Source organism: Onychomys torridus, chromosome 18 (assembly GCF_903995425.1).
Source record: "Onychomys torridus chromosome 18, mOncTor1.1, whole genome shotgun sequence".
NCBI classification, from domain to species: domain Eukaryota; kingdom Metazoa; phylum Chordata; class Mammalia; order Rodentia; family Cricetidae; genus Onychomys; species Onychomys torridus.
The window spans coordinates 59,418,832-59,441,816 of record NC_050460.1 but is presented as its reverse complement, the minus strand read 5'-3'; the positions used below and the strand labels follow the sequence as shown (position 1 = coordinate 59,441,816).

Genomic DNA, 22,985 nt, shown 5'->3' with positions numbered 1-22,985 from the left:
CCTCTTTCCCGAGTGCCCTTGTACTGCATCCACCCTTCCAGGAGGTGACACCTCTGGCCTCAGCTCTCCCTGCTGTGAGTTGGATGGGAGGGTGCCCTATCACCATGCCAATTCCTGTCTTGCTCAAGGAAGACTCAGAGTAGGGGTTCAAGGTCCCCTTGCTCAGCTCCAGGTAGGGCTACATGCTGAGCTGTAGCTTGTTCCCAGCGTGGGCAGAGAGGGTTGGAGGTGGGGATTAGGGTTTGGGGTCTATTCACAACTGGTGCAGTTTGTCCATCCCTGAGGTTTGCATGAGTGTGCCACAGGAGGCAGGAAAGCCAGGATGTTGCAGGCCTGGGGTCTGGTCCAGAGGACACCTGCTGGCATTTCCAGGTTCTTATGTCCTGGACAAGGAATTGGACCAGGGACACAGGTGCTGATGGAAACAGTTTATTAAGAGAGAAAGTACTCCCAAGATCGGAAGCGGACCAGAGGTGGAGCAAGGTCAAGGGCCCAGTGGCCCTGAACCTTCAGCATTAAGACCCACACAGGTCACCTACAGGGCCAGCTACTGCATGCAGTAGGCTTCTTGGGTCACATCTATTTGTCCCATGGTGGTGGTGGTTCCAGACGTTGGCTCATTGGTTTACACATGCTAATCTTGATGCCTTTCTTGGCTCTATTTTCTCATGGCAGGTATAAGCCTACGCCAAGGCACCCCTGCCTGGTGGGTAGATTACGAACTCTATCCCAACTGTTCTAACAAGACAGCTTTATTATTTTTATTTTTTATTTTTATTTTTTGGTTTTTTGAGACAGGGTTTCTCTGTGTAGCTTTGGTGCCTTTCCTGGATCTCACTCTGTAGACCAGGCTGGCCTGGAACTCACGGAGATCCGCCTGCCTCTGCCTCCCGAGTGCTGCGTTTAAAGGCGCCACCACTGCCTGGCTTAAGACAGCTTTATTAATGGCATCTGACACCTCAGAATAATGAGCAACTCTGGATGTCCCTAACAGTTACTCTACCTAGGTGACATCCCTCTCCTAAAGGAGAAATAAAAAGGATAGTGTCCTGCCCATCCTTGTCCTAAGAAAAATCCATCCTCCTAGGCTATGGTGTCTAAAGACACCTGGGACATGGGGCCTTGTAAGACATCATTTCAGGCACCTCCCTGAGAATAGGCTTGACCGAGACACCAGGGCTCCCCCTAGCTGCTGAGAAACAGCATGGACCTTGAGGTTAAGGCCCTGCCTGTCAGAGATGTTGGCTTCCAGCCCAAACAAAGTGCTTTATTGGAGGGTATGGCTCGTACAGTCTTCCCTTGAGGAAGGGTCAGGGAGTGCCCAGATCCTCAAGGCCTCAGCTGGTGAGTCTCAGGGCCCATGCTGGTGGGCAGCAGCTCTGCCAGTCCTAGGCACAGGAGAGGGGTCTGCCCAGCTGGCAGCCACTGCTCCTGCACTGGGCTGGTGTCGGGAACCCAGAGGGAGGCTTTCCAGGTGGAGCTGTGTTTCCACAGGCTACAACAGGGTCCAGATACTGGGGCACAGGAAGTCACTCCATGTCCTCCTGGGGCTCCAGCCTGTGCAGCGCCTGTAGCCGGCTGCCTACAGTCTGCTGGACAGTCTCTAGCCCCTCTGTGTCCAGCTCCCGCAGCAGCAGCAAGATGGCAGTCAGGATGTTCTGTGGACAGAGAGGATGACCTAGAGCCTGGCCGGTGGCATCCTTCATAGGGTGAACAGTCTCAGGGTGGGTGCCTTCCAAGGCAGCAACATGGGGAGGTCGCGGCACAGACACCGGGGCACTGTTTCCCCACGCAGTTCCAGCCAGCCTTGGGTCTGTGCCCTAGCTTCAGATGGAGAAACTGAGCACAGAGTCTGGGGGCCAAGGACAGCTCAGAGTGGTACCCTCTCATACAAAGCGGTGAGAAAGAGTGTTTCCAACCAAAGACAAGAGGACCTGGATGGCTGAGGGGCGGCACCTGTGGCTCATTGAGAAGAACAAGCCAGAAGGGAAGAACTCGCTGCAGCTTCTGACCCCTGACCTCTGCAGCTCACTAAGGCTTCTGCAAACCTCTATTTGTGTCCTTGTTCTACAGATGGCGGCCCCAGGGCAACCAGCCAGAAGGTGGGCCTTTCTCCGGGGTGGGTATGTCTATTCTAGCTGGAGGCCAGAGGATACCCGGTAGGCACCAGCAGACAAACGCCTCTGGCGATTCTCTGTGGAGCAAACGAGGACCTGGAGAGGGAAGGGAGCCTGTGGGCACAGACCTGCTCTTGGATTGAGTTTGCTATGGGGACAGCCAGCAGAGGGAAGGAATCCTGAGGGGACAGTGACCTTGAGAGGTGGGGGCTCTTCCTAAGAGCCTAGACCTGGCCCCCATTATCTTCACCCCCCTGGCGCCTGCCTTCTGCTGTCTGGAGGGAGGGCAATGGTCACTCACCCTATTTTTGTGACTCCTCAAAGCATCCCTCTGTGAGAAGGAAGGAGACTGGTCTCCAGCAGTCTGGTCCTGGACTCTGTTGGGGAGAGGCAGCCAGTGAGAAAGTGACAGTCAGAAGGCTCTGGGCACCTCCATCTGCATGTCAGATCCCACTAAGACACCAGGTCACATTGGCAAGTGGTCCCAGCCCAGAGCAGGAGAGAGAAGGTACTTTATAATGGCGCAGGAGCCCAGGGTGCAGAGTAGGGGCCCAGAGCTACCGGGAGCAACTTCTCTGTGCCCAGGGCTCCCCAGCTGCAATACTTTCTACCCAGGGCCTCAGGGAGGGCACTGCCATAGAAGTGGCCCTGGAGGGCATCAGAGCAGAGGAGTAGCCTGTGGGCCTTCCCACAAAGTTCATCTCCAGTGCTGTCCACAGACGGGAGAGAGCAGGCTGCATCCACCATGTGGAACTCAGCTGTGGCCCCTCTAAAGAACCCACACCCTTCCTAACCAAGTGCAGTCACAACAAGCAACAGGATGCTCACATTCAAGGCCACTCGAGGAGCATGATGGGTCACATGCTCCTTCTAGAAGCCTCTGTATCACCCTTCCTCCCCTGCCCAGCACTGTGTGCACAGGTTTCTTGAGCTCACTCCCCTTCCGGGAGGAGGCAGGAAGCCTCCCTCTCACGACCTGAGGATGCCCCTGGGACAGTGGGTCTTGCTCCCCTGCAGGCTCACTCTGTGTCCTCTGTGTAGCTCAGCAGGCCCTGGCTGGTCTCAGTTGTAGAGCTGACAGAGCTGAGGGTGTAGGAAGGCTTGGGACAGCCATTGCCTGCGTCCTCTCTGCCTGGGGCAGCAGTGATCTCATCTCCCTCCATCAGTGCACGAGTTAGCTCTTCCTCGGTCACAGCTTAGGGAGGACAGAAAAGGGAAGGCTGTCAGGGGCCTGTCGGCTCCACATAGCCCCGGCCTCCTCGGGGATTCAGCATGCCTGCTGCTGTGTGTGTACGAGGGCCGTACCTGGGGACCGTCAGTCCTGACCCTTCTGATTCCCAATCCCACAATGTGTATGACACTTGGTACAAGAGCAAGGGGTGCTTGTGAACCTCAGGTCCAGCAGCTTCTAAGAACAAACCCCCAAATTCAGATAAATCTGTGTGTGTGGTGCCAGGGTTGGGCCCAGGCTTTGCATATGCTAGCAGGCTCTCTGCCATCAGACTACATTTCCAGTTCCTAAGACAAAATTTTTAAAAGGAATGGCTTTACATATTTACTTCACCACTCTTGTTTAGTAAGTGTCTCCGAGAAAATAATTACATGTAACTGATGAGAATCAGAAGTGGCTGCTGAGAGCATAAACCTCTGGTGTCAGCAAGCTGGGCCCTGCCAAGAGCCTAGAGCAGGGCTCTCCACCACGATAGAGGGGCACGCAGGCACAGCACAGGTGGGCATGGTGTGAGGGGCAGTGGGGGTGTCCTCCATATAGCTCCAGAGGCCTGGCTGCCAGAGCCCACCACATGCTGCCCAGTCACCACACTGCAAACCCTCACCACGGCGTATGGATTTTCGTCATGGAGGGAGGCAAAAAGAGGAGAGACTGTTGAGGCTCACAAGTCCAGGTGGGTCTAACAGACAGGTAACAGACAGTGGGGACTAAATGCCACAACGGCATATCTGCAAGGGGGCTCTCCTGATGATACTAGGTGATGGGCATAAGCCCGTTTCCTCAACCTGGGAGTTACAGAAGACAAGGAGGAGGGGTGCCTGGGAAGGCCTTCAATGGGGACCTCCTCAGTTGCCAGAGGGGGGACATGCCGGACTCTACCTTGGTTGTCGAGCTTCTGCAGGTGGGGTAGGTTGCGTAGCACAGTCATGCGGTAAAGGTGCGGGCTGGTGCCGCAGCACGGGTTCTCAGCCAACCACAGCACCCTGAGGTGTGGTAGATCCTTCAGGTAGAACAGCTCATCCAGACTGGGGATACGGTTCCGCCTCAGGTACAGCTCACTCAGGCGTCGGCAGCCACGTACAGGTTCCAGGGTGGAGACGCTGTTGACGCTGTGGGACCAGCACACTGTTAGGGACCCACACAGTCTGGACCTCCATGGGCCAGAGGCCTCTACCTGTGGGTCTGCCTCAGCCATGAGTTGCAGCAAAAGGTCTTAGCCTTAGAAATGGGTCAAGCCAGGCGGTGGTGGCACACGCCTTCAATCCCAGCACTGGAGGCAGAGCCAGGTGGATCTTTGTGAGTTTGAGGCCAGCCTGGTCTACAGAGCAAGATCCAGGAAAGGCACAAAGCTACATAGAGAAACCCTGTCTTGAAAAACCAAAAAAAAAAAAAAAAAAAAGAAATGGGTCAAGACCAAGTAAGTCGGGGTTGGGGAAGAGGCAGTGTTAGGAGGAACCCTTTAACTGGAGACCCCATGTGGGCAGCGCCTTGGCTTCAGCTCTGCATTCACGTGGAATCACTGTGGCAGACAGGGTGCTTCACCCTCCTTTGTGCCCCCAAGGGACACAATTAGCCCTACAGCAGGCACTGGCCAAAACTCAGCATCAATGCCCACAAGCTCTACGTCACACTTAAATCAGCTCTGACAGACAGGATTTGAGGGTGACCCCCATCCTGTAGGAAAGGGGTCGCAACACAGGAAGGGGAAAAAGCAGCATTCAGGAACTCCCAAAGTCGCTACCAACACCCCAAATCTTTACATTCTGTGTTCCACTCAACAGTAGCCAGAGCCTGGCCTGCTGAGCTAACCCCACCCATGCCCCTTCCTGCAAGGCTGCTCTGGTATGTTAACGTGCTCTGGGAAAGACACCAGCACCATGTAGATATGGAGAATGCCCCCATGCCAGCACCTGTTAAGTGTCAGCCCTGTCTTGGGTCCCAGAATGGTCAGGGAGAATTCAGGCATAGAGGATCTCTTAGAAGTGATGGAGTCAGGAAGGCGGAGGAGGTAGGGCACTGGGAGGTTCTCGGGGACAGATGTGGCCACAAGGAGACTGGCCTGGGTGGACTACTGTTCATTATTAGGAGGCCCGACTGACTGAACACTGCTCCAAGTACACAGATTATCCCCTGGGGTGGATGTGAGAGGGCAAGCAGAACGGAGCCCTTAGGAGGCCCAGGCAGGTCCCTGAGAAAGCAGGAATGAGTGGCAGGAGGGCCAGGCTCTTGGGAGTCCCATTCCCCTTTGTCACCAGAAGCTGCCCTCTTAGACTACGCTGGGAGTCTCCAGGTTTCCCGTTTTCCCTGGGCCCCACAGAAAGGACATGTAGCTCCCCATAGCTTCTATACCCTAGGACTACAGGGACACAGGGGTCAAGTACCTGAGTGTGATCACTTCCAGGCTGGGCATCTCCCGGCATATGGAAATCTAGGGAGGGAAGTGTAGGTGAGTTGGCAACAGTGTCCCATTGTTACTTCTCAGGTCAGGGGAGACATCTGTCCTGGGTCCTATCACCTGCACCATGGGGATAAGGGATGAAGCCTTGTGCAACCAGGGCACTCAGAATAATCAGCTATGCTGGTCTCTGTGGCCCAGCTTGCCCTTGAAGTGTTCTTCACTGGGGTGGTGTTTCTACTTGACAGTTTAAGACTGTTCTAGAGACAGAAATCATTACATCCAATGCCCTCAAAGAACATCTGGGATCTTGGTTTCTTATGCTGCAATACAGAACCTTTTCTCTTGGTGCTCCTAAGGCACAAGGAAAGGACAGACACCTTCCCTGCCAATGGAGTTGAGTCCAAGTCACACAGAACTGCAAGTAGGTTTTGGCTACAACACACTGTCATATCTGCTGTGGGCTCCACAGTTCTAGCTTGGCACACTGTTTTTTTTTTTTTTTGTGTGTGTGTGTGTGTGTGTGTGTGTGTGTGTGTGTGTGTGCGCGCGCGCGCATCCTGAAGCTGGCCATGCAGAGAAGGCCATGCAGAGAGCCTTGATGATGTCTTTGAGGAAAATCACCACCCAGACTCCTCCAAGAGCAGAGCTTTGACTTGCAAGTGTCATGGCACTGAACTGATGGTCATAGTTCTGTAACTTTATCTATTCTTCTGGGGAAGAGGCATCTGGGAGATGGTCGAATCAAGGCAGAACTTACATCTGTGAGCTGGCTGCCCCTGGGGAAGAAAAGACAGATGTATTTTAATCTCCTTGAGTGGAAAGTATCAAAAATACCCCAGAGAAATGACAATTGCCTATAAATCTAAAGATTCTATGATCTGAAGGCACAGTTAAGAAAGGCTGGCTACCCAGATAACAGGAAAGGTATCACAAATGATTTGGTAGACTTCTGACAACACTATACCGCTTAGTGCATAGGGGTACTGTCTGCAGGACACACAATCTACTCCTCTCCGGCTCCCATAGCACAAAGTTGTTTCCTCTCACAGACAGGAACAAAGGGGTCTTTATAAGAGGCCAAGTTCAAAGGCTGATCATGCAACTTATGAAGCAAACTTCACAGGCCTGCAATGAAGCTGTTGTTTCTGCTTGCACAGAGGGAGCCCTGCCATGTTGACTCAACAAAGAAAGGCATTATTGAAAACTCTGGACAGAGAGGGCTGTGGTTCAACACCAGATGTGCCAGGGCAGAGAAGGGCTTTTAATTAACAAAGTCCACTCCTTCCAGGAGCGTGTTGACACCACGAGGGGCAAGGGGCTGTACTTGCTGTGCCTCTTCTAGATGCTCTGGCCACAGTGTCGCACCTGAGTCCCCAGAGAAACCTGTAGCTCTTCACACCCCACTAACGCAAACTCCTGGTCTTTGACAAGCAGAAGCCCTGGTCTTTCAGTCTTAGTGTGACCCAACCATGCACCTGTGCATCCATCCCGTAACATCTAAGTTCCGGGCTGTCACTCAGACCAGGTCACCCTCTCCAGCATCTAGTGATAGGGAATCATGACTTTACGCCTCAGTTTTCTCTCCCTGTAGACACGCCTCTAAAGCACCTTTGTTTTCAGATGCCAGTCACAGTCACAGAGGGCTAGTGAAAGTCCTCGGCGAGACCAGAGGGAAATTCTAGCTGTCAGGCGAGGGCCACACCCCTCCGAGGCACTGGCCCCGGGGTGAGCCTGCAACCTGGCTAGCTTTGGGGCAGCAGGACCCCCCACCCCTCACCCTAGCTCGGGGGTGGTGGTGGCTCTGGTCCCTCCCGCGCCTGGCCGCCTCACCAGCAGTTGAGCTTCCGCACGCTGTGCAGCTCCGAAGCTTTGGCTCGGGACAGGACCATTTTTCGAGTTAGCTTCATGGTGGCCGTGGGGCCGCAAGCCCGGCCGCCCCGTTCCTATACACTCCGCTGGTGGGAGAGGCCTTCGCCGCGGCGGCGCGTCTCCAGGGGCGGGGCCCGAGTCTCCAGGGGCGGGGCCTGAGGTCCCATTGGCGGCCGGAAGAGAGGGCGGAACTGCGCGGGCGCAATGGGACGGCCCGGTTTCCGGGTCAGGAGGCTCCGCCCCGTTCCTTTGGCGGCTCGCGGGTCCTGCGCATGTGCGAGGCTCTTGACTTTGCTTACTCTGGACCTCTGGTCGCGAGGAGGTCCGCCGTCTGCTAGAACTCCAGGCTGGAAGGGTGTGAGATGGGCTGGCTAGGGTGAGAAAGGCACGGGCGTGAGAGACTCGGGACGCCCGGCAGGTCTCGAGGACATCGGGAAGGACGGAGCTGCCGTGGTGAAAGCCAGGCCGAGTGGGGATTCCTGCAGAAACCCCTCCTGGGCCGCTTGCTCTGGCTCCTCATCCCTCCCAGGGATGAGGTCACCCTTGAGCCCTAGCCCATTTCTGCTCGAGCCCAAACCAAGGATTTGTGGTACAAAACAGCTAACGCACCATCAGGCGTTGGCTCGTGCTTGTAGTTGCTTCACCCAGAGGCTGAGGCAGGAGGATTGCCTGAACCGGAACAGTTCCTGGTCAGCCTGGGTTGCAGAGTGAGACCTTTTCTTAAAAAGCAAAACCAGGAGGAGGCAGGAGGATCTTTGTGAGTTCGAGGCCAGCCTGGTCTCAAGTGTGAGTTCCAGGACAGTCAGGGCTAAACAAGAGAAACCCTGCCTGGGGAACGCCCCCCTCCAAGCCAGTGGGGCCGGAGCTGGGATTGGAGGAACCTTCAGAACATCCGGCTGCTTTTTAGGGGAACTCAAGTCTATTCCCATCACCTATCTGGCGGCTCACAGCCTTCCATGACTCTAGTTCCAGGAGATCCGATGTCCTCTTCTGGCCTTGGCGTGCACCAGACATCTTGCTTGCAATGCACACAAACAAAACACATGCAGAAAAAAAAAATCTTTAAAAACAAAACCCAAACAGAAAATAGACTTTATGTTTTTGAAAGTCTCCCAACCCTATGCCTGTGATCTGTCAGTGTGCATCTTAGGTAACCACAAATTATTTTTTGTTTTGTTCAGGAGAGCCTGGCACTGAGTTTATTTTTAGGTCGTAAACTTCTATATCATTTCCTGGCCTACAGATTACACCAGGAAAGTATTGGGGACCTCAGGCCCTTCAGAGGTGACAGGCTGTACTTGATGAAACTTTTCCAGGGTTGTCCTCTGACCTCTTTTTCCATCCGACCACTCTGACCTGCTTTTACGAAGAACTGATTTAAGGGACTGGTGAAATGGTCAGTAGGTAAAGACACTGAGTTTGGGAACTGCATTTGTCCCCTGGAACCCACAGTGGAAAGGAGAACAGACTCCCGAGGTTGATTTATCCTCTGACCTACATGCCTGTCATGTACCACTAGGAACAATAAAACCTGAGCTGAAAGATAACAGAGAGCAACTCAGCCTAGCCGATGTGGTGGGGAGGTTTTTATAGGCTCAGTTTAGCTGAGCTTATGTCCTCTGGCCACTCTGGCCAGTGGCGGCCATGCAAGAAGGACATGGATGATAGAAAAGTGGCTGGGGAAGGCAGATGATACTTGGGGCCAAGACATGGAGCAGGAGTGTCTGACAGGAGGAGGTAGGCATCTCTTACTCCCTTTCTGTTCTGGGAGAGACCTTGGCCTGTGGTGGAGTTGTATCACATTGTACCAAACTCTGGTGAGCCAAAGGCTGATGGGAAAATGTGGAGTTGCTACCCTGTTCAGCTTTACCTTGACTACCCTACTTCTTTCCTCTTTTACCTAGACAGGAGTGGCCAAGGTGCAGGGGTGGTGCAGGCAGTGAATGAGTCCGGTCAGGCTGTGGGCAGGCCCTGGTTCTGCAGCGTTTCCATCTTGGTATCTGGTCCTTGACCATTGCTATCCCCACGGAGACTTCCCTGCAAAAAGGCTGTTCCCGGAGATTCTTGACAGGGGAAGCATCTGAGGAAAGAGGCCCTGCACAGAGTTGTAACACCACAAAGGTCTGACTGAAGCAGTTGGGGGGCCGTGGCTTTCAGGGCTGTGGCTTTTCCTGCCCTGAGTGTTTTTGGTCTCAAAGCCAGCATGAATGGGGTGCCTACTTAATGTATCAAAGCAGATCTGGCCACCAGGTTCTCCCAGCATCCCTCAGTCCCTACCTGTTACAGGGTATGGCTGCCATACCCTGCCCCCTACCCTGAACTTCTCCAACCCAGGGGTCTGGTGTTGGTTAAGGCTGGTCAGGGAGGAGAGTGCTGGACCGAAGAGTCAGTGCAACACAGTTACTGAGAGAGAAAGGGGGGTGGGGAGAGAGAGAAGGACGGTGCTGGGGGGGCGGTATGAAAGGAGAGAGTGCGGAAAAAAGGGTGCACAGAGAGTACACCTGCTTTTTAGGCTGGGCCGCCGCCGCAGGCTAATGATGTAATTAAGGACAAAACCCTTACAGCTGGGCTGCCCTTCTCCCAGCTCCTTCCCCTTCTCTATATAACCCGGCCATTTTGGTTACCTGGTCTCTTTTGTCTACTTTCTTGGCCAGTCTCTTGGCCCAAACCACCTCTCTTGGTTGGTGGATCCTCTCTGACTTTCCCAGATGTGCCTGTCTCTGATTATACTCTCCCTTTTATCTACAATACACTTTCTCCTACCTAGGAACAGTCATGTCCTTTTTTTTTCTACTTTTTTTTTTTTTTTTTTCATTCACAGAGGAGTTGTGGGCAGCTGAGCTAGACTCGTGCCCCCTTGAGTTCCCGAAGCACCAAGCCATCTCCCTGGAAGCACCGGCTTCTCTGGCATCCCTGGTTTAGGAAGACAGGAGGAGAGGGAGGCTTGTCATGCAGCCCTTGGCACTTCTGCAGATGGTGTCATATTTGGTGGGTGCTGGAGGACCTGCAGGTTAGTAGAAGGTCAAGATGGCTTCAGTTGAGATTGGTAATGTAAGAGTCCTAAGCACGGGCTGGAGAGGTGGCTCAGAGGTTAAGAGCACCAACTGCTCTTCCAGAGGTCCTGAGTTCAATTCCCAGCACCCACATGGTGGCTCACAACCATCTGTAATGAGATCTGGCACCCGCTTCTGTATACATAATAATAATAATAATAATAATAATAATAATAATAAATAAATCTTTAAAAAAAAGAATCCTAAGCACATGGTTCTGGGGTGCCCTGCTGGGGCTTAGCTATGTTCCCAGAATTCCCTTCCCCCAACAACTTCAGGCTAGGTTTGACCCAAAGAGAAGCAAACAGCAAACATATGTGATCTGGAAGATGGAGGAACAGCATCGATGGGAAGGTCAGTGTGGTGAGAGATGGCGGAGTCTAATGGTAGTCCTTACGCTGCAGCCAACAGTCTATGCTCATGCTCATCTTGCATGCACTCCCAGAAGCCCCTGGCACCCCTTGGGGCAAACTCAGAGCAGAACCCTTCTGTTCTCCCTGTCCGTCTGGCCCTGCATCTGCAGTGGGGAGCATTTGGCTCTCCGGATCCTGAAAGCACCCTTGTCCCACTTCAGGAGGGCTGCTAAGGGGCTTCCCTGAACCCTGCAGCTTCTCTTCTGGACTTCCACTTCCCTATGCTGTAACAACTGCATAAAGTTTGGTGCCTATAACAGAGGTCTCATTTCAAATGCAGAGGAGGAGCATGTTTTCCTGAAAGCAACCCCAACTCACTTAGTCTGGAACTGAGGCACTGCCTCCCATGCCTGAGAAACTTGAGTATTGGCTTCTCACCTCTGGTCAACCACAGCTCTCAGGACATGGCCTCATCTTGTGTTCTACTGGCCTACGACTGCTGTGGTTGGCCTCTTGGTATGAAGTTGGCAGCCTCACATCTGGCACTAAGTGTTTTTCCCAGTTCCTGTCTGGGTCATGTACTGTCCCTGAGTTGGCTATTTCCCCACCTGGAGTCTGTTGTCCTTCAGGGGGACTGTGCTGTTAGTGTCCTGCGGGTCTCACCTGACTATCAAACAGTCTTGAATGGAGGAGTGAGGATTTGAGGAATTACGGATATGAAAAATAGAGACATAGATAAAAGAAAAAAACAGAGACACAGACTAGCATTGGGAGGACTCTGAGTCAATACCAGAGTTATCCTCAGTTTATTTCTCAGGGCCTTTTTTTTACCCAAAACGGAAGGCAAAAAGGCACCCCCTCTCAAGGACACCATGGTTCAAGGTACAAACAAGTGTAAACACCTCCTTAATTCTCAAGACACCTGGTAACCATGCCTTTGGCCATATATCCTGTTATCCAGCCTTAGAGAGTAAAGACAAGCTTGGACTCTCTGGCCTTGAGTCAAAATGGAAGTCAAGCCACAAGCTGGAGTCACTGTGGGCCCCCAGGAGAACAGGCCGCCGCCATCCTGGCTTGGCTATGAACAGCAAGGCCCTTCTTTGTGCTCCTGCTTGGTTCTCTCAGCACTGACACTTCCTGCTGCTGGTGTTCCCTCTCTGAGGGGCCAGGGCTTGTTCTCTAGTGTTGTGTGGCTCTTCCTAGGGGGACATAAACAAACATCTATAGGGTAATGACAGTAGACAGAGAGACAATTCTCAGTCCAGTCTGATGAACCAATGAGTTTGCAATTATAGCTGACTATCTAACCTTGGGGAGGGGCCTTGTGAGTCCTGTAACTTTCTGAGCTTCCTGAGCCTTGTGGGTTTCCTTTGCTTTTTCAATCTTGTGAACCTCCCTCCTCCCTTAATGAGCAAAAATTTCAACTCAGAGGAAACAGCTACACAACACCCGGGGTCCCCTTCTCCTGCCCCTACAGAAGAGGAACATGGCTGTTGTAGAATGCCGTCTTCATCAGACCAACTGTGCCTCTTTGCAGGAGTCTTGTTGACTACTGGTCTTCTCTCGTAGAAAGAGGGGGTGGGGAGGGCCATTGGGCCCTCACCTGAGAGTTTAGCCCCTCCTCCCAGGCATTTGTTGGAAACAAATGCCTGGGTTCCTCCAGGTGAACTTTGGTGAAATTGTACTTGTGATTTGAAGTTAGGACTAGACTGGGGGGGGGGGGGACACACATATTGTTTGCATCTCCCTAGGGAAGGAATTCTCCATACAGCGCCCCTCCTGTCCAGCCCTGCTCCTTCTTCCTCTGTCTGAAGGCCCTACTTTGATATCCTCCCCCCCCCCCAAAAGATGAAACTCAGAGCCCAGCCCTGGGAAGTTACCAACAGAGGCCAGCAGAGGGCGTCCGACCTCCAGGAACTGGAGTTACAGGTGCTCTGAGCAGCCATGTGGGTCCTGGGAACTGAACTAGGGTCCTCTACAAGAGCAATAAGTGCTCTTGCTGTCTGAGCCAGCTCTCCAGCCCCACACAGCAACTCTTTTCTGAATCAGAGTTCATCTCCGTACTCAATGGTTACACGGGCCAGGTACCTCTTATGGGTTTAACCTACCGGAGGTCTTTTTGGTACTTAGAGCCAGGGTGCCAGGGACCACAGCTACCTGTGCTGGCTCCTGCTGTACAGTCCTTACTATGGTTCCACAGGACAGATCCCCAAAGGGGACATCTGACAGCGCTCAGCTGCCTTGGCTGTTCTCTCCTCCTGGGACCAGTTCAGAACTTGCTGTGGAATCTTGGCCTTCCTGGCCTCTCCCAACCCCAGTGTGAGGCATCCATCTCAGAGGGGAGGAAGGTGCACTGGATGACTGTACATGTGTCCCCTGCAGACCATGCAAGGCTCTGCATGTGTAGTTTTGAGTCTCACAAACAGCAAGGGATAACTTCATCTCATTATAGGCTGTGTGTTCATGTCTCGTATCCATATGCTTTTTAAGTTTTTTTTTTATTTTTTAAGATTTTTGTTAAAAGACAGACCTTTTTATTAGATTCTATTTCTTTTTTTTTTTTTTTTTTCCGAGACAGGGTTTTTTTGTAGCTTTGGAGCCTGTCCTGGACTAGCTCTGTAGACCAGGCTGGTCTCGAACTCACAGAGATCCACCTGCCTCTGCCTTCTGAGTGCTGGGATTACAGGTGTGTGCCACCACTGCCCGGCTTCTATTTCTACTTTTAACTATGTGTATATGTGTGTGCCTAGGTGTGGGTATGTGCTGTTGACTTTTACTGAAAATTTCCTGTGACCTTTTGGGCTCTGGGGTCAATCCAGCTCTCAGGATGATATTGTGCCCGTAGTGAGTGGGGAGTTCCCAGGTGACACTGGCTGCTTTTCTTACAACTTCCTGTGTGCTATCTCACCACTGAGTTTCACAAGCAGTCCTTTTGCTGAGATGTTTCTGGAATGCAGAGGACCCACTGACTCCCTTGATGAAGAAAAGTGAGGATGTTCCTCACTCTCAAGCCTGATTATCATCTCCAACTCTGGCACTGTTCCTGTTTCTTCTTCTTCTTCTTCTTCTTCTCCTTCTCCTCCTCCTCCTCCTCCTCCTCCTCCTCCTCCTCCTCCTCCTCCTCCTCCTTCTCCTCCTCCTCCTCCTCCTCCTCCTCCTCCTCCTCCTCCTTCTCCTCCTCCTTCTCCTCCTTCTTGTAAATACAGTTTTATTGGTACATAGTCATGCTCATCCACTTACACATCCCCTATGGCTGCGTTTCCTAACACTGGGACAGAGCAGCTACTGTACTCTAAGAGAAAGTATGGTGCTCTGGGCTCAGACTTCTTCTCCTTCCACACTCATGCTTCCTCAGTTCTGCTTCTCACTTGTGACCTCCATGCAGAGGATCATCGGATCACCACATTCCTGTGGTTTTTCTTTTTGCTGCCCAAGTAGGGGCTTTTTGTCTTGGGCATAATGTCCATGCCTTGGGAAAAAAAAAAAAAACTTTTTGTGCTGCATATCTCTTTCGTCAGATTTGAGGCGACTTTCTGGCGAGATCAGCACATGCTGCATCTGAGTTTTATGGCTGGTGTCATCGTTTTTATGGATGGATATTTCATAAATGCCATTGTGATGGCATCTTGGAAGATGTGATATGGCCATCCTGTAACCTGTGGTTCTTCTCTAAAAGAAAAGGAGCCACTCAGGGCTACACAGCACAGACACTTCATGGGAGATGCATGGCTCACTGGCCATTTCACCTTAGATGATGTTCCCACAGGGACCCCAGGGTACTTGGAACCAGAGGCCAGTCTGTTCATCAGCTGGCCGTGCTGCAATTACTGTCTTATGAAATATTAACTTCCCACAGTAATATGTCAGTTAATGAGATGTCTTAGGGAAGAAGCATAGGTCCATGTGCTGCTGGTATGGGGGGTATCAACTTCCTTATCTGTTACCCTAGGTCTGGGCATGTCTCCTGGAGTGGCACCTTGTCCTATAACCTACCACTCAGTGACCTATGGTTGCCAGGCACGTGGAACACAGCAGTGGACAGGGAAGAGATCCGGGTGCCTGCACTGCATGCAGCCTAGCAGGGCAGTCACAGCACTGATAACCATGTGTACATTTGCCTGGCCCGTGACCCACCACCACCTTGTCACTGCTCTGACAGCCCCTCCCAATGCATTCATTTCTAATAACATGCCATAAAGGAGCTATAAAATGTTGTCCCTGCAAATAGTGTCTCTTTGCCATGGCTCCATCCAGACTGGGGTGGCTCCTCAGAGGGGGAGATGGTGGGCAACCTCAATGAGCCAGGCTGGTTGGCTCATCTCAGGTGGAGAAGCCACAGGATAGTTGCAGAAGGACCTTCAATAGTACATGCTGAATCAAGATCTGGACAGGGAACAAGTACCCTGGGGAGGAGAGAAGGGAGGAAGCTGCTGGCCAGGCATGACTTCCTGGGCAGATCCCTGCTCTCTAGATCAGAGACCGTAGATCAATCCTCTTCACTTTCCTGGCACTGAGGCCAATGGCTCAGGAGTTCTGCTGGGCATTGCCTATTGGTGTTGGGAATGGAGAAGGCAGAGTGTGATTTTGGGATGAAACAATGGTTGAGAAACTCTTCTTAGGAGTCAGTGAAGACCTTGTCACTTTCAGGAACCAGGTACAACACTTGCAGGGTAACTGGGGTGTGTGTGTGGTGGTGGGGGGCATCTTTGGGTTCTGAAACCAGCCTTGCTGGGGGCTCAACTTGGGATTGATCCTTTGGGTTTTTCCTGTCCCCTCTGTTGTGTGACACATTTGGGGGGATCCTGAAGCTGACGTTGCCCTCGGGTCCAGCGTCACTCCCTGGGAATTGCTTTCTGGCTTTGGGTGCTGCTGGTGTGAGGTAGCTGCTGGGGACTTCTAGCAGGGGGGGTCTGAGATAGGTGTATGTTGGGTACTTACCTAGGCTCGGGTCCAAAAGGGCCCTCTGACTCTCCATCCCAGGCTGCATGCCCTTGTGGTTCAGGGCTTGGAGACAAAGATCTGACCCTCAGCCGGCAAATGCCATTATTCTGTGCGTCTGTCGCTAGGTGTCCTGAGAAGGCTGACTGACCCGCTGGTGGAGCATCTCGCGGGGCGGGGTCTGGGGTATGGGGGGGTAGCATATGCTTGGCTTCACGTTCTTAGTTCTGACTGCTACTACGCAATCAGGCTGAGTGACGCAGAGTGCGGGGCGGGCCACTGGGGCTGCGCCTAGCTCTGAGATGCGGGTCAGGGCTGCGGTCCTGCGCAGCTGCGCAGAGTGACGCTGGGGTGCACGGCCTCTGAGCAGGTACCCGGCGCTGGTGAAGGGACACTGACCCAGCATCTGGAGAGGAAATGCGGGTTCCGTCGGGAGAGGGGAGTGCTGGTTGCAGGGGCTCAGGCGGAATGCGGGGAGGGTGTTCCTCGGCACCGGGAGGGAATGCGTGGTGCAGGGGCTCCGGGTTGCTGTGTCCTTTGAGTGTGGCTTAAGAAAGTGCAAAGACTGAGTCTTGGACCCTGGTGCAGGCATGGGCTGGAGCGCATGGTCTGCTCTCTGGTGCAGAGATTTCTGCTTGGGTCGGGGGTGGGCATGCCCTGGGATGGGACTTAAGTTGCCGTGTTGAGGGGTTGCAGGGTTTGACCTGCACCCAGGTACAAACTCTGGAGCTAGTACATGGCCGCAGGCTCAATGTCAGCCGGTGTGATCTGTGTCCACACTGTGGTACGGCTCCTGGCTCTCACTCTGGACCCTCACAGGGGACTGGGGCATTAGCTCCTGTGCCCTTTCCTGTGTCTAGTTGTTTATCATAATCGAAGTGCTTTCCAGTCTTGTATGTCCAGGATGCCTGGGGAGCAAGCAGAGAACTAGAAGGAAGCCTGAGTGCCACAGAGTTTACAGTGAGCAAGGTAGAGAAGGTGTCACATGTCTTAGCCACCAGCCTGGGCTCATCCTTCCCCCCTCACTCCCAGCAATAAAGTCCCTTATGTTTTCTGGTACATCTGTGCACTGGGTGCGTGGCCAGACACACCTAGGGTCCAGAGGTCCTGAACTCAAATGTTGGTTTGGAAGATGTTCCCAGAGTCCAATTGCATTTGGCTATATACATCCATTCTTAATGACGGTTATCTCAGCTGTGGCTGGCCTCAGTTGCTGTGAGGCTGTTGGAGGTGTGTGTATGTGCCACTGCCCACCCCCCACATCTGAGCCCTTTTCTGTCTCTACTGGTGCCTGTGTGTAGAGCTCAGATTTGGAGGCTCATCTCACGTGGGGGTCCTGCTCTATCCCAGCCTGCTTGCTACTTCAGGTAGACCAGATGACCCAGACAAATAGATCAATAGATGTCATGTTGTATATCCTGTATGCAGGGTATAGGTACTACCAAGTCCCCTCTGTCTGTCTGTCTGTCCATTCATTCTTTTACCTATGGAGTGCTCTGGACACACACCTCTATGGCAGTTGCTTATGGAGATTTTAGCCGTAAGCTAGTGTAGGAAAAGTTTCATGTAGGTGTCAGTGGCTGGAGGCTAGACGGACTGAGTAAGGTCATTGTCGATCTTGGGTCTCAGAGCACCTTTTACTCCTTTTGGGCAGAGGATGGAGAGGGAAAGAGGCTGAGCCAGGGTCACAGTATGGCCTGAGGGCAGTGATGGGTCTAGGGGAGTGGGCATCTCAGGGCCATTTGCAGCTGGATTTCCAGGACATCTGCAGAGACCCAGTGGCCATGCTGAGACAGCAGCTGTCTGAATATGAATCTGGATTCAAATGCCTCGGAGTCCTTAGGACAGGAGAAGACATCAGACACTCCTGTCATGTACTTATGCCTACTGTACTCCTGCCATGTGGAGGGTAGGCTATCTCAGGGTAGCTGCCTCTAGTCTAGGTCTCTCCACACTGTCTGCTGTCCTCTTCTGTCACCTGGGCTCCTTTGTTTCTCTGTAGATGGGAGGCAAAGTGGGTGGCTACTGAGTATACAAGACGACGAGGCTCTGAAAAGTCACACAGGGACAAGCCACTCCCGTACTCACAGCTATGCAAGAGGCTGCCCAGTACTCATGCTCACAGCCCTCAGGTTCTGTCAAAGAGTTAGGCCTGGGGACAAAATGAGGGTGGAGTGGGGTGGGGATGGGGAGAGGATGGCAGATCAAGGGGTCAGAGCATCTGCCTGAAGCCAGCAACTGTAGCTACAGTTCAGCCCTGAGAGCCCCGAGGAGGGCGAGTTGACCAGCAACTAGGCAGAGAAATAGCTTGAGGACCTGGTGTTGAGAAGTGATGTTCAGTGCAGGGAGAGGCTGAGGGGTGTGGTTGGTTTTTGCCCCTTGGTAATTCCTCCTCTGTGCCTGCTCGAGCAGTCCAATGAAGGGCGATTAGCACCACAGGCCAGCATTAGGGGGTACATCTCAGGTCCAGGGAAGCCCTGCAGGACTGCATACCTTTGTTTTCCTTAGTGGGTTTTTTGTTTTTGTTTTTGTTTTTTTTGAGACAGGGTTTCTGTGTAGCCCTGGCTGTACTAGAACTAGCTTTGTAGACTAGGTTGGCCTCGAACTCAGAGATCTGCCTGCCTCTGCCTCCCAAGTGCTGGGATTAGTGCTGGGATTAAAGGTGTGTGCCACCACGGATTTTCTTTAGTTGTTAACTGAGGAAAACTGGCAGCTTTTTGTGGCCTCGGCAAAACAGAGCCCGGGAGGAAGGGTTTGCGCCAACAGGCTGGCTATGGTTAACAGCTGGCACCTCACGATGTAGCGTTACTGTACTTCCCGAAACCTACTTCACGGGAAGTAGAGGTTTTCGTTTTCCTTTTGGAAAATGAAAGAAGCCAACTGATTTCTGTAATCATGAGATGCAGAACTATAGGTCACACCAGGGCATGTGGTGGCCACAGGAATTTGCCTCCCTTCACTGGTCTGGGTGCTCATTCAGGGAGCTGGTGAATGGCGGAGCTATGGAGACAGCTGAGATTGCAACCATTAGGGATGGGCTCCCAGGGTCCTCAGATGCATGTGTGCTTGTAGACTGTCCGAGGTGATAGAACTCTGGAAGCTTGGAGAGATGGTCAGACTGACACAGGGGAAACAGATCCAGACGTCACAGAGGAAATAGGTGGGCGTGCCCCTTAGAACCACAGCCTCGTCTTCCTCTTTCAGATGCATTTCAGTACCTCTCTGTTGGGGTGTTTTTCTAGAACCCCTAGCCTCACAAATGAGAAAAGACTTCCCTGAAGGCATCCAGAGATCTTTGCTCCTGGAGTGAATCTGGAACTGTGGAGGATGGAGTCCTTAGACCGGAGAAGAACTGTCTCTGAGCAAGAGGAGGGCTTTGGGGTGGAGGCCAGGAGGGCCACTGATCTGGGCATGGTCCCCAATCTCCGGCGAAGCAATAGCAGTCTTCACAAGAGCAGGAGGCTTCTGTCCCCCTTCGTTGAGAAGGTAGGCTCCCGCTGGCTGGCCTGTCTTATCCCGGGCCACAGAAGCAGTCCAGTGGGTACCATTGATTAGGTCGCCCTGGGCTAGTCAAGGCAGTCAATGACCATAGGGTACTCTTACCTGGGTCTGCCCACCTCAGGGCCTCCAACCCAGAAATGCTCTCTTTGATAAATGATAAAACACCAGCCAGATTGCTTACTGAGTATTGCCCTGCTACAGCTGTTTCCCCTTTCTTCACTGTGTGGGAAATGGCTGGATGAACCAAGAGGCTTCCTGCCAGATGATGGAAGCCCTCACTTTTCTTACCCTGTTCTTCAATAACTCTAGCTCCTCTTTCTGTGGAGTCCAGGGGCATCACCTCAGGTCCCAGGCCAGTGTCGCCGAAAGCCCTTGAGTAATCATGTTGAAACTCCACTTGAGTATGTGGTCAGGCAGGCAGCAGGGTGTCTTCAAAGCCAGGTACCAGGTTTTCACCCTAGATGCTTTTTTCATATCATACCATTCCCAAGGAAAGCAATGTGGACATATAACCTATAAAGTACTGAGGACAAAGTATCTCCAGAAAAAACAATTGTATAGTCTCATGTCTGTCTCCAGAGTACATACCCAGAGCCCAAGCAAGGGTGCTTTTAAGTTTTGAGGTAGCTTTGGGTCCCTCAGTGGAAGCTGGTTAGGGAGCAGACAGGTGTCTAAGGGAGACCTGGGGGTATGTGGCTCCACAATGTCAACATGCTTCTTTTTACTCCCAGCAAGAAAACCTCAGCTCATGGATTCCTGAAAACATCAAGAAGAAGGAATGTGTGTATTTTGTGGAAAGTTCCAAACTCTCTGATGCAGGGTAAGTGGCATGGTTTTGACTAAGGTCTCTGATCCATTCCTCTTGGTACAGTGTGAATGGCTGATCAGACCCACTTGTGCGGCCTCAGCCAGGGCCAGTAAAGGAGCATGTGGTGTTCATGCCAGGCTGAGAATCCCCAAGTCTCTCCATCTCATCTCAGGAGACACTTGGGGGAACATGCCCAGTCCATCTCCTTCACGTCCCTGAGAGTCCTCTGGGGGCATGAATTGTACTTTGCAAATAGGTTGGCCTGTGGCAGAGAGTTGGATGACTTGTCCAGTGACCAGTAAATGTGGCTGTGCAGAGCAACATTCAGATCAAGCCTGGTGGGCCAGGGCTCCATTACATGTCTTTGGAGCTTCTTGGTTTCCAGAGTCAGGGATCCAGGAACTGTAGGGACCTAGGGGAAGTCCACAGGCCAAATATCCTTAAAAGCCATGTCAGAGGGTCCCACTGCTGCAAGGTCTCTGGGCTGCCTTTTCTGCCTTCACTTAGCCCACTGTGAGAATATGGTCTCTAAGACCAGGTTGGAGGCATTAGTGGTCACTCGAAGCAGCTGGATATTGCTGTCCCCCAGATGGGACTGTCTGTGAGTTGGGCCATTCAGAGGGACTATGGAGCAAATGGGGGGGCTATCCCTGTTCCTAGAAATGCAGCACCCTTAGATACTGCTCTCTGAGGTGGGGGTCCCTGAGACAGAACTGGGTGATGATTCATGTTAGTAGCCCTCTATTCAACCTGCTTTCTTCTCTTCCTTTTCCCCTGGAGAACTCCTACTTCCTCCTCAAGGCCGATGGCAGGTATCACCTCTGCAGGGTAGCCCTCCTGGATTTCCCAACTGTGCAGGACATAGCCTTCCCCCGCAGCACGCTCATGTCTTTCTTCTTCCCACTGATAGCTGTGCTGTGCCTGGGGCTTAGCGCTGGCTTTCCTGCTCACTGCTCAGGTCCTTTGGGGCTACAACCAAGGCTGAATGGCCTTATGACTTCCTGGGCCAGGGACACAGCGGGCATCTGGCCCCTCTGTTCTGAAGGGCGTGGGGAAGGATGCCGTCATGTTGCCTCTGGGCCCTGTGAGCTCTTCAGGTGTGGTCAGTGGAAACCCAGGATCATGGAGGCTTTGGGTCCATTCCCTGGCCTGGTTTCTCTTCAGGGAAGAGTGTCATTGCTACTGGGTCATAATGAAATAGGTCCTAGAGGGAGAGGTCACCACCACTGTTGCTCACAGCTTCACGCCAGGAACCCTACTGTACCCAGGGGACAATCAGTTTTCAGCAAAGTGAAAAATAACAGAACAAACCCATGTCTTTCCTAAAAACCACACAGGCTTCTTTTTGTGTCAGCCTCTAAGCGATGCAATGGCTCCTGTGGCATCTGCCCTGTAACTCCTGGTTTGTACGAGAATGACTATGCATTCTATGCAAATGCTAGGACACATGGGAAGGGTGTCCGCGTCTGTGGAGCCTAGAATCCATTCTCTATGGACACCGAGGAACCAACGCAGAAAGGGGCCAGGGCTGCCTTGTGGGAAGAGCAGCCCTCGTCACGCCCCAAGGAGACCAGGGAAAGGGACATGAGTCACAGCTTCTGTGTGCCTCCCATATGCTGGCTTTGCTCAGAAACTGGGTAATCAGCCTCACTCCCCGAGGCTAGGCAGGGCCTAGAGGGAGAGTAAATACTGATTGTGGTTGGTGTGAGCTTGGGAGTCCCCAAGGCCACCCCACATGCTCACTGAGAGTTGGGAGCTCTACAGGATTGTGCTTAAAGTGGAGGGTCATGGCTGTGAAAGTGCCTTCTCCAGGTGCCTATGCTGGGGCTTCTGCCTTAGAAGCCAGAGAGCCTTAGCTACTGTTCTATTTCCATGAAGAGATACCGTGATCAAGGCAATACATGTGTATGTGTATACACACACACACACACACACACACACACACACATTTAACTGGGGGCTTGATTACAGTTCCAGAGAGTAAGTGCATGATCATCATGGTGGGGAGCATGGCAGCAGGCCGGCAGGCATGCCACTGGAGCAGTACCTGGGAGATTATATGTGGAGACAACAACCATGACACAGGGAGAGAGAGAGAGAGACAGAGACAGACAGACAGACAGAGTTTGAGAGAGAGAGAGAGAGAGACAGAGACAGAAAAAAAGAGAGACAGAGAGAGAGAGAGAGAGAGAGAGAGAGAGAGAGAGAGAGAGAGAGAGAGAGAGAAGGGGTGTGGGATTTTGAAACTTCAAAAAGCCCACCCCCAATGACACACCTCTTTTAACAATGCCACACCTCCTAATCCTTCCCCAACAGTTCCACCACCTGGGAACAAAGTATTCAAATACATGAGCCTATGGGGATCATTCTCATCTAAACCATCACAGAGCCTGTATGTACTGACAGTTACATGGCCACTTAGTTGTAAACCAGAAGGAACACCAGCATTCGGCAAGTGTCACATGGTAGCAGCAGGATAGGCCTGGTGGGTAGGGGTCCTGTTCCCAGCCTCCAGGTGGAAGGCAGGCTGTCCATGGTGCTGGGTGGGTGGGGGACAGGCATCTGTCTTGCATCTTCCCTCTGCGCCTGTCCCTGGAGCCAAGGACAGTTGGCTGAGAGCATGCCTCTGCTCTATTATTGCCCATGGTGTAGGCAGAGGAGCAGAGCAAGCGGCCAGCATCTTGCCTATCAGGACAGAGCTTAGGAGCGAAGTCACC

General features: G+C 52.6%; 2 protein-coding genes across 3 annotated transcripts in view; one reads left to right on the top strand and one right to left on the bottom strand.

Moving 5' to 3' along the window:
• Positions 1-1,246: 1,246 nt before the first annotated feature.
• On the bottom strand, positions 1,247-7,755 carry Cfap410 (cilia and flagella associated protein 410). Its single transcript, XM_036167848.1, has 7 exons — positions 7,577-7,755; positions 6,504-6,522; positions 5,730-5,776; positions 4,228-4,457; positions 3,141-3,312; positions 2,419-2,494; positions 1,247-1,658 (listed from the first exon to the last, which is right to left on the bottom strand). Exons 1-7 carry the CDS (start codon positions 7,651-7,653, stop codon positions 1,530-1,532), a joined length of 750 nt encoding a protein of 249 aa, XP_036023741.1. The 5' UTR covers positions 7,654-7,755; the 3' UTR covers positions 1,247-1,529.
• Positions 7,756-18,595: 10,840 nt separating this feature from the next.
• The window catches only part of Trpm2 (transient receptor potential cation channel subfamily M member 2), a 48,830-nt gene continuing 44,440 nt past the window's right edge, over positions 18,596-22,985 (top strand). The window contains exons 1-2 of one of the 2 annotated variants that reach the window (XM_036167345.1): positions 18,596-19,445; positions 20,192-20,280. In XM_036167345.1, coding sequence (XP_036023238.1) covers positions 19,287-19,445; positions 20,192-20,280 — 248 coding nt within the window. In that variant the 5' untranslated portion in view covers positions 18,596-19,286. Of the gene's footprint in view, positions 19,446-20,191; positions 20,281-22,985 lie in introns of those variants that run through there. The other variant, XM_036167346.1, reaches the window with a different exon arrangement.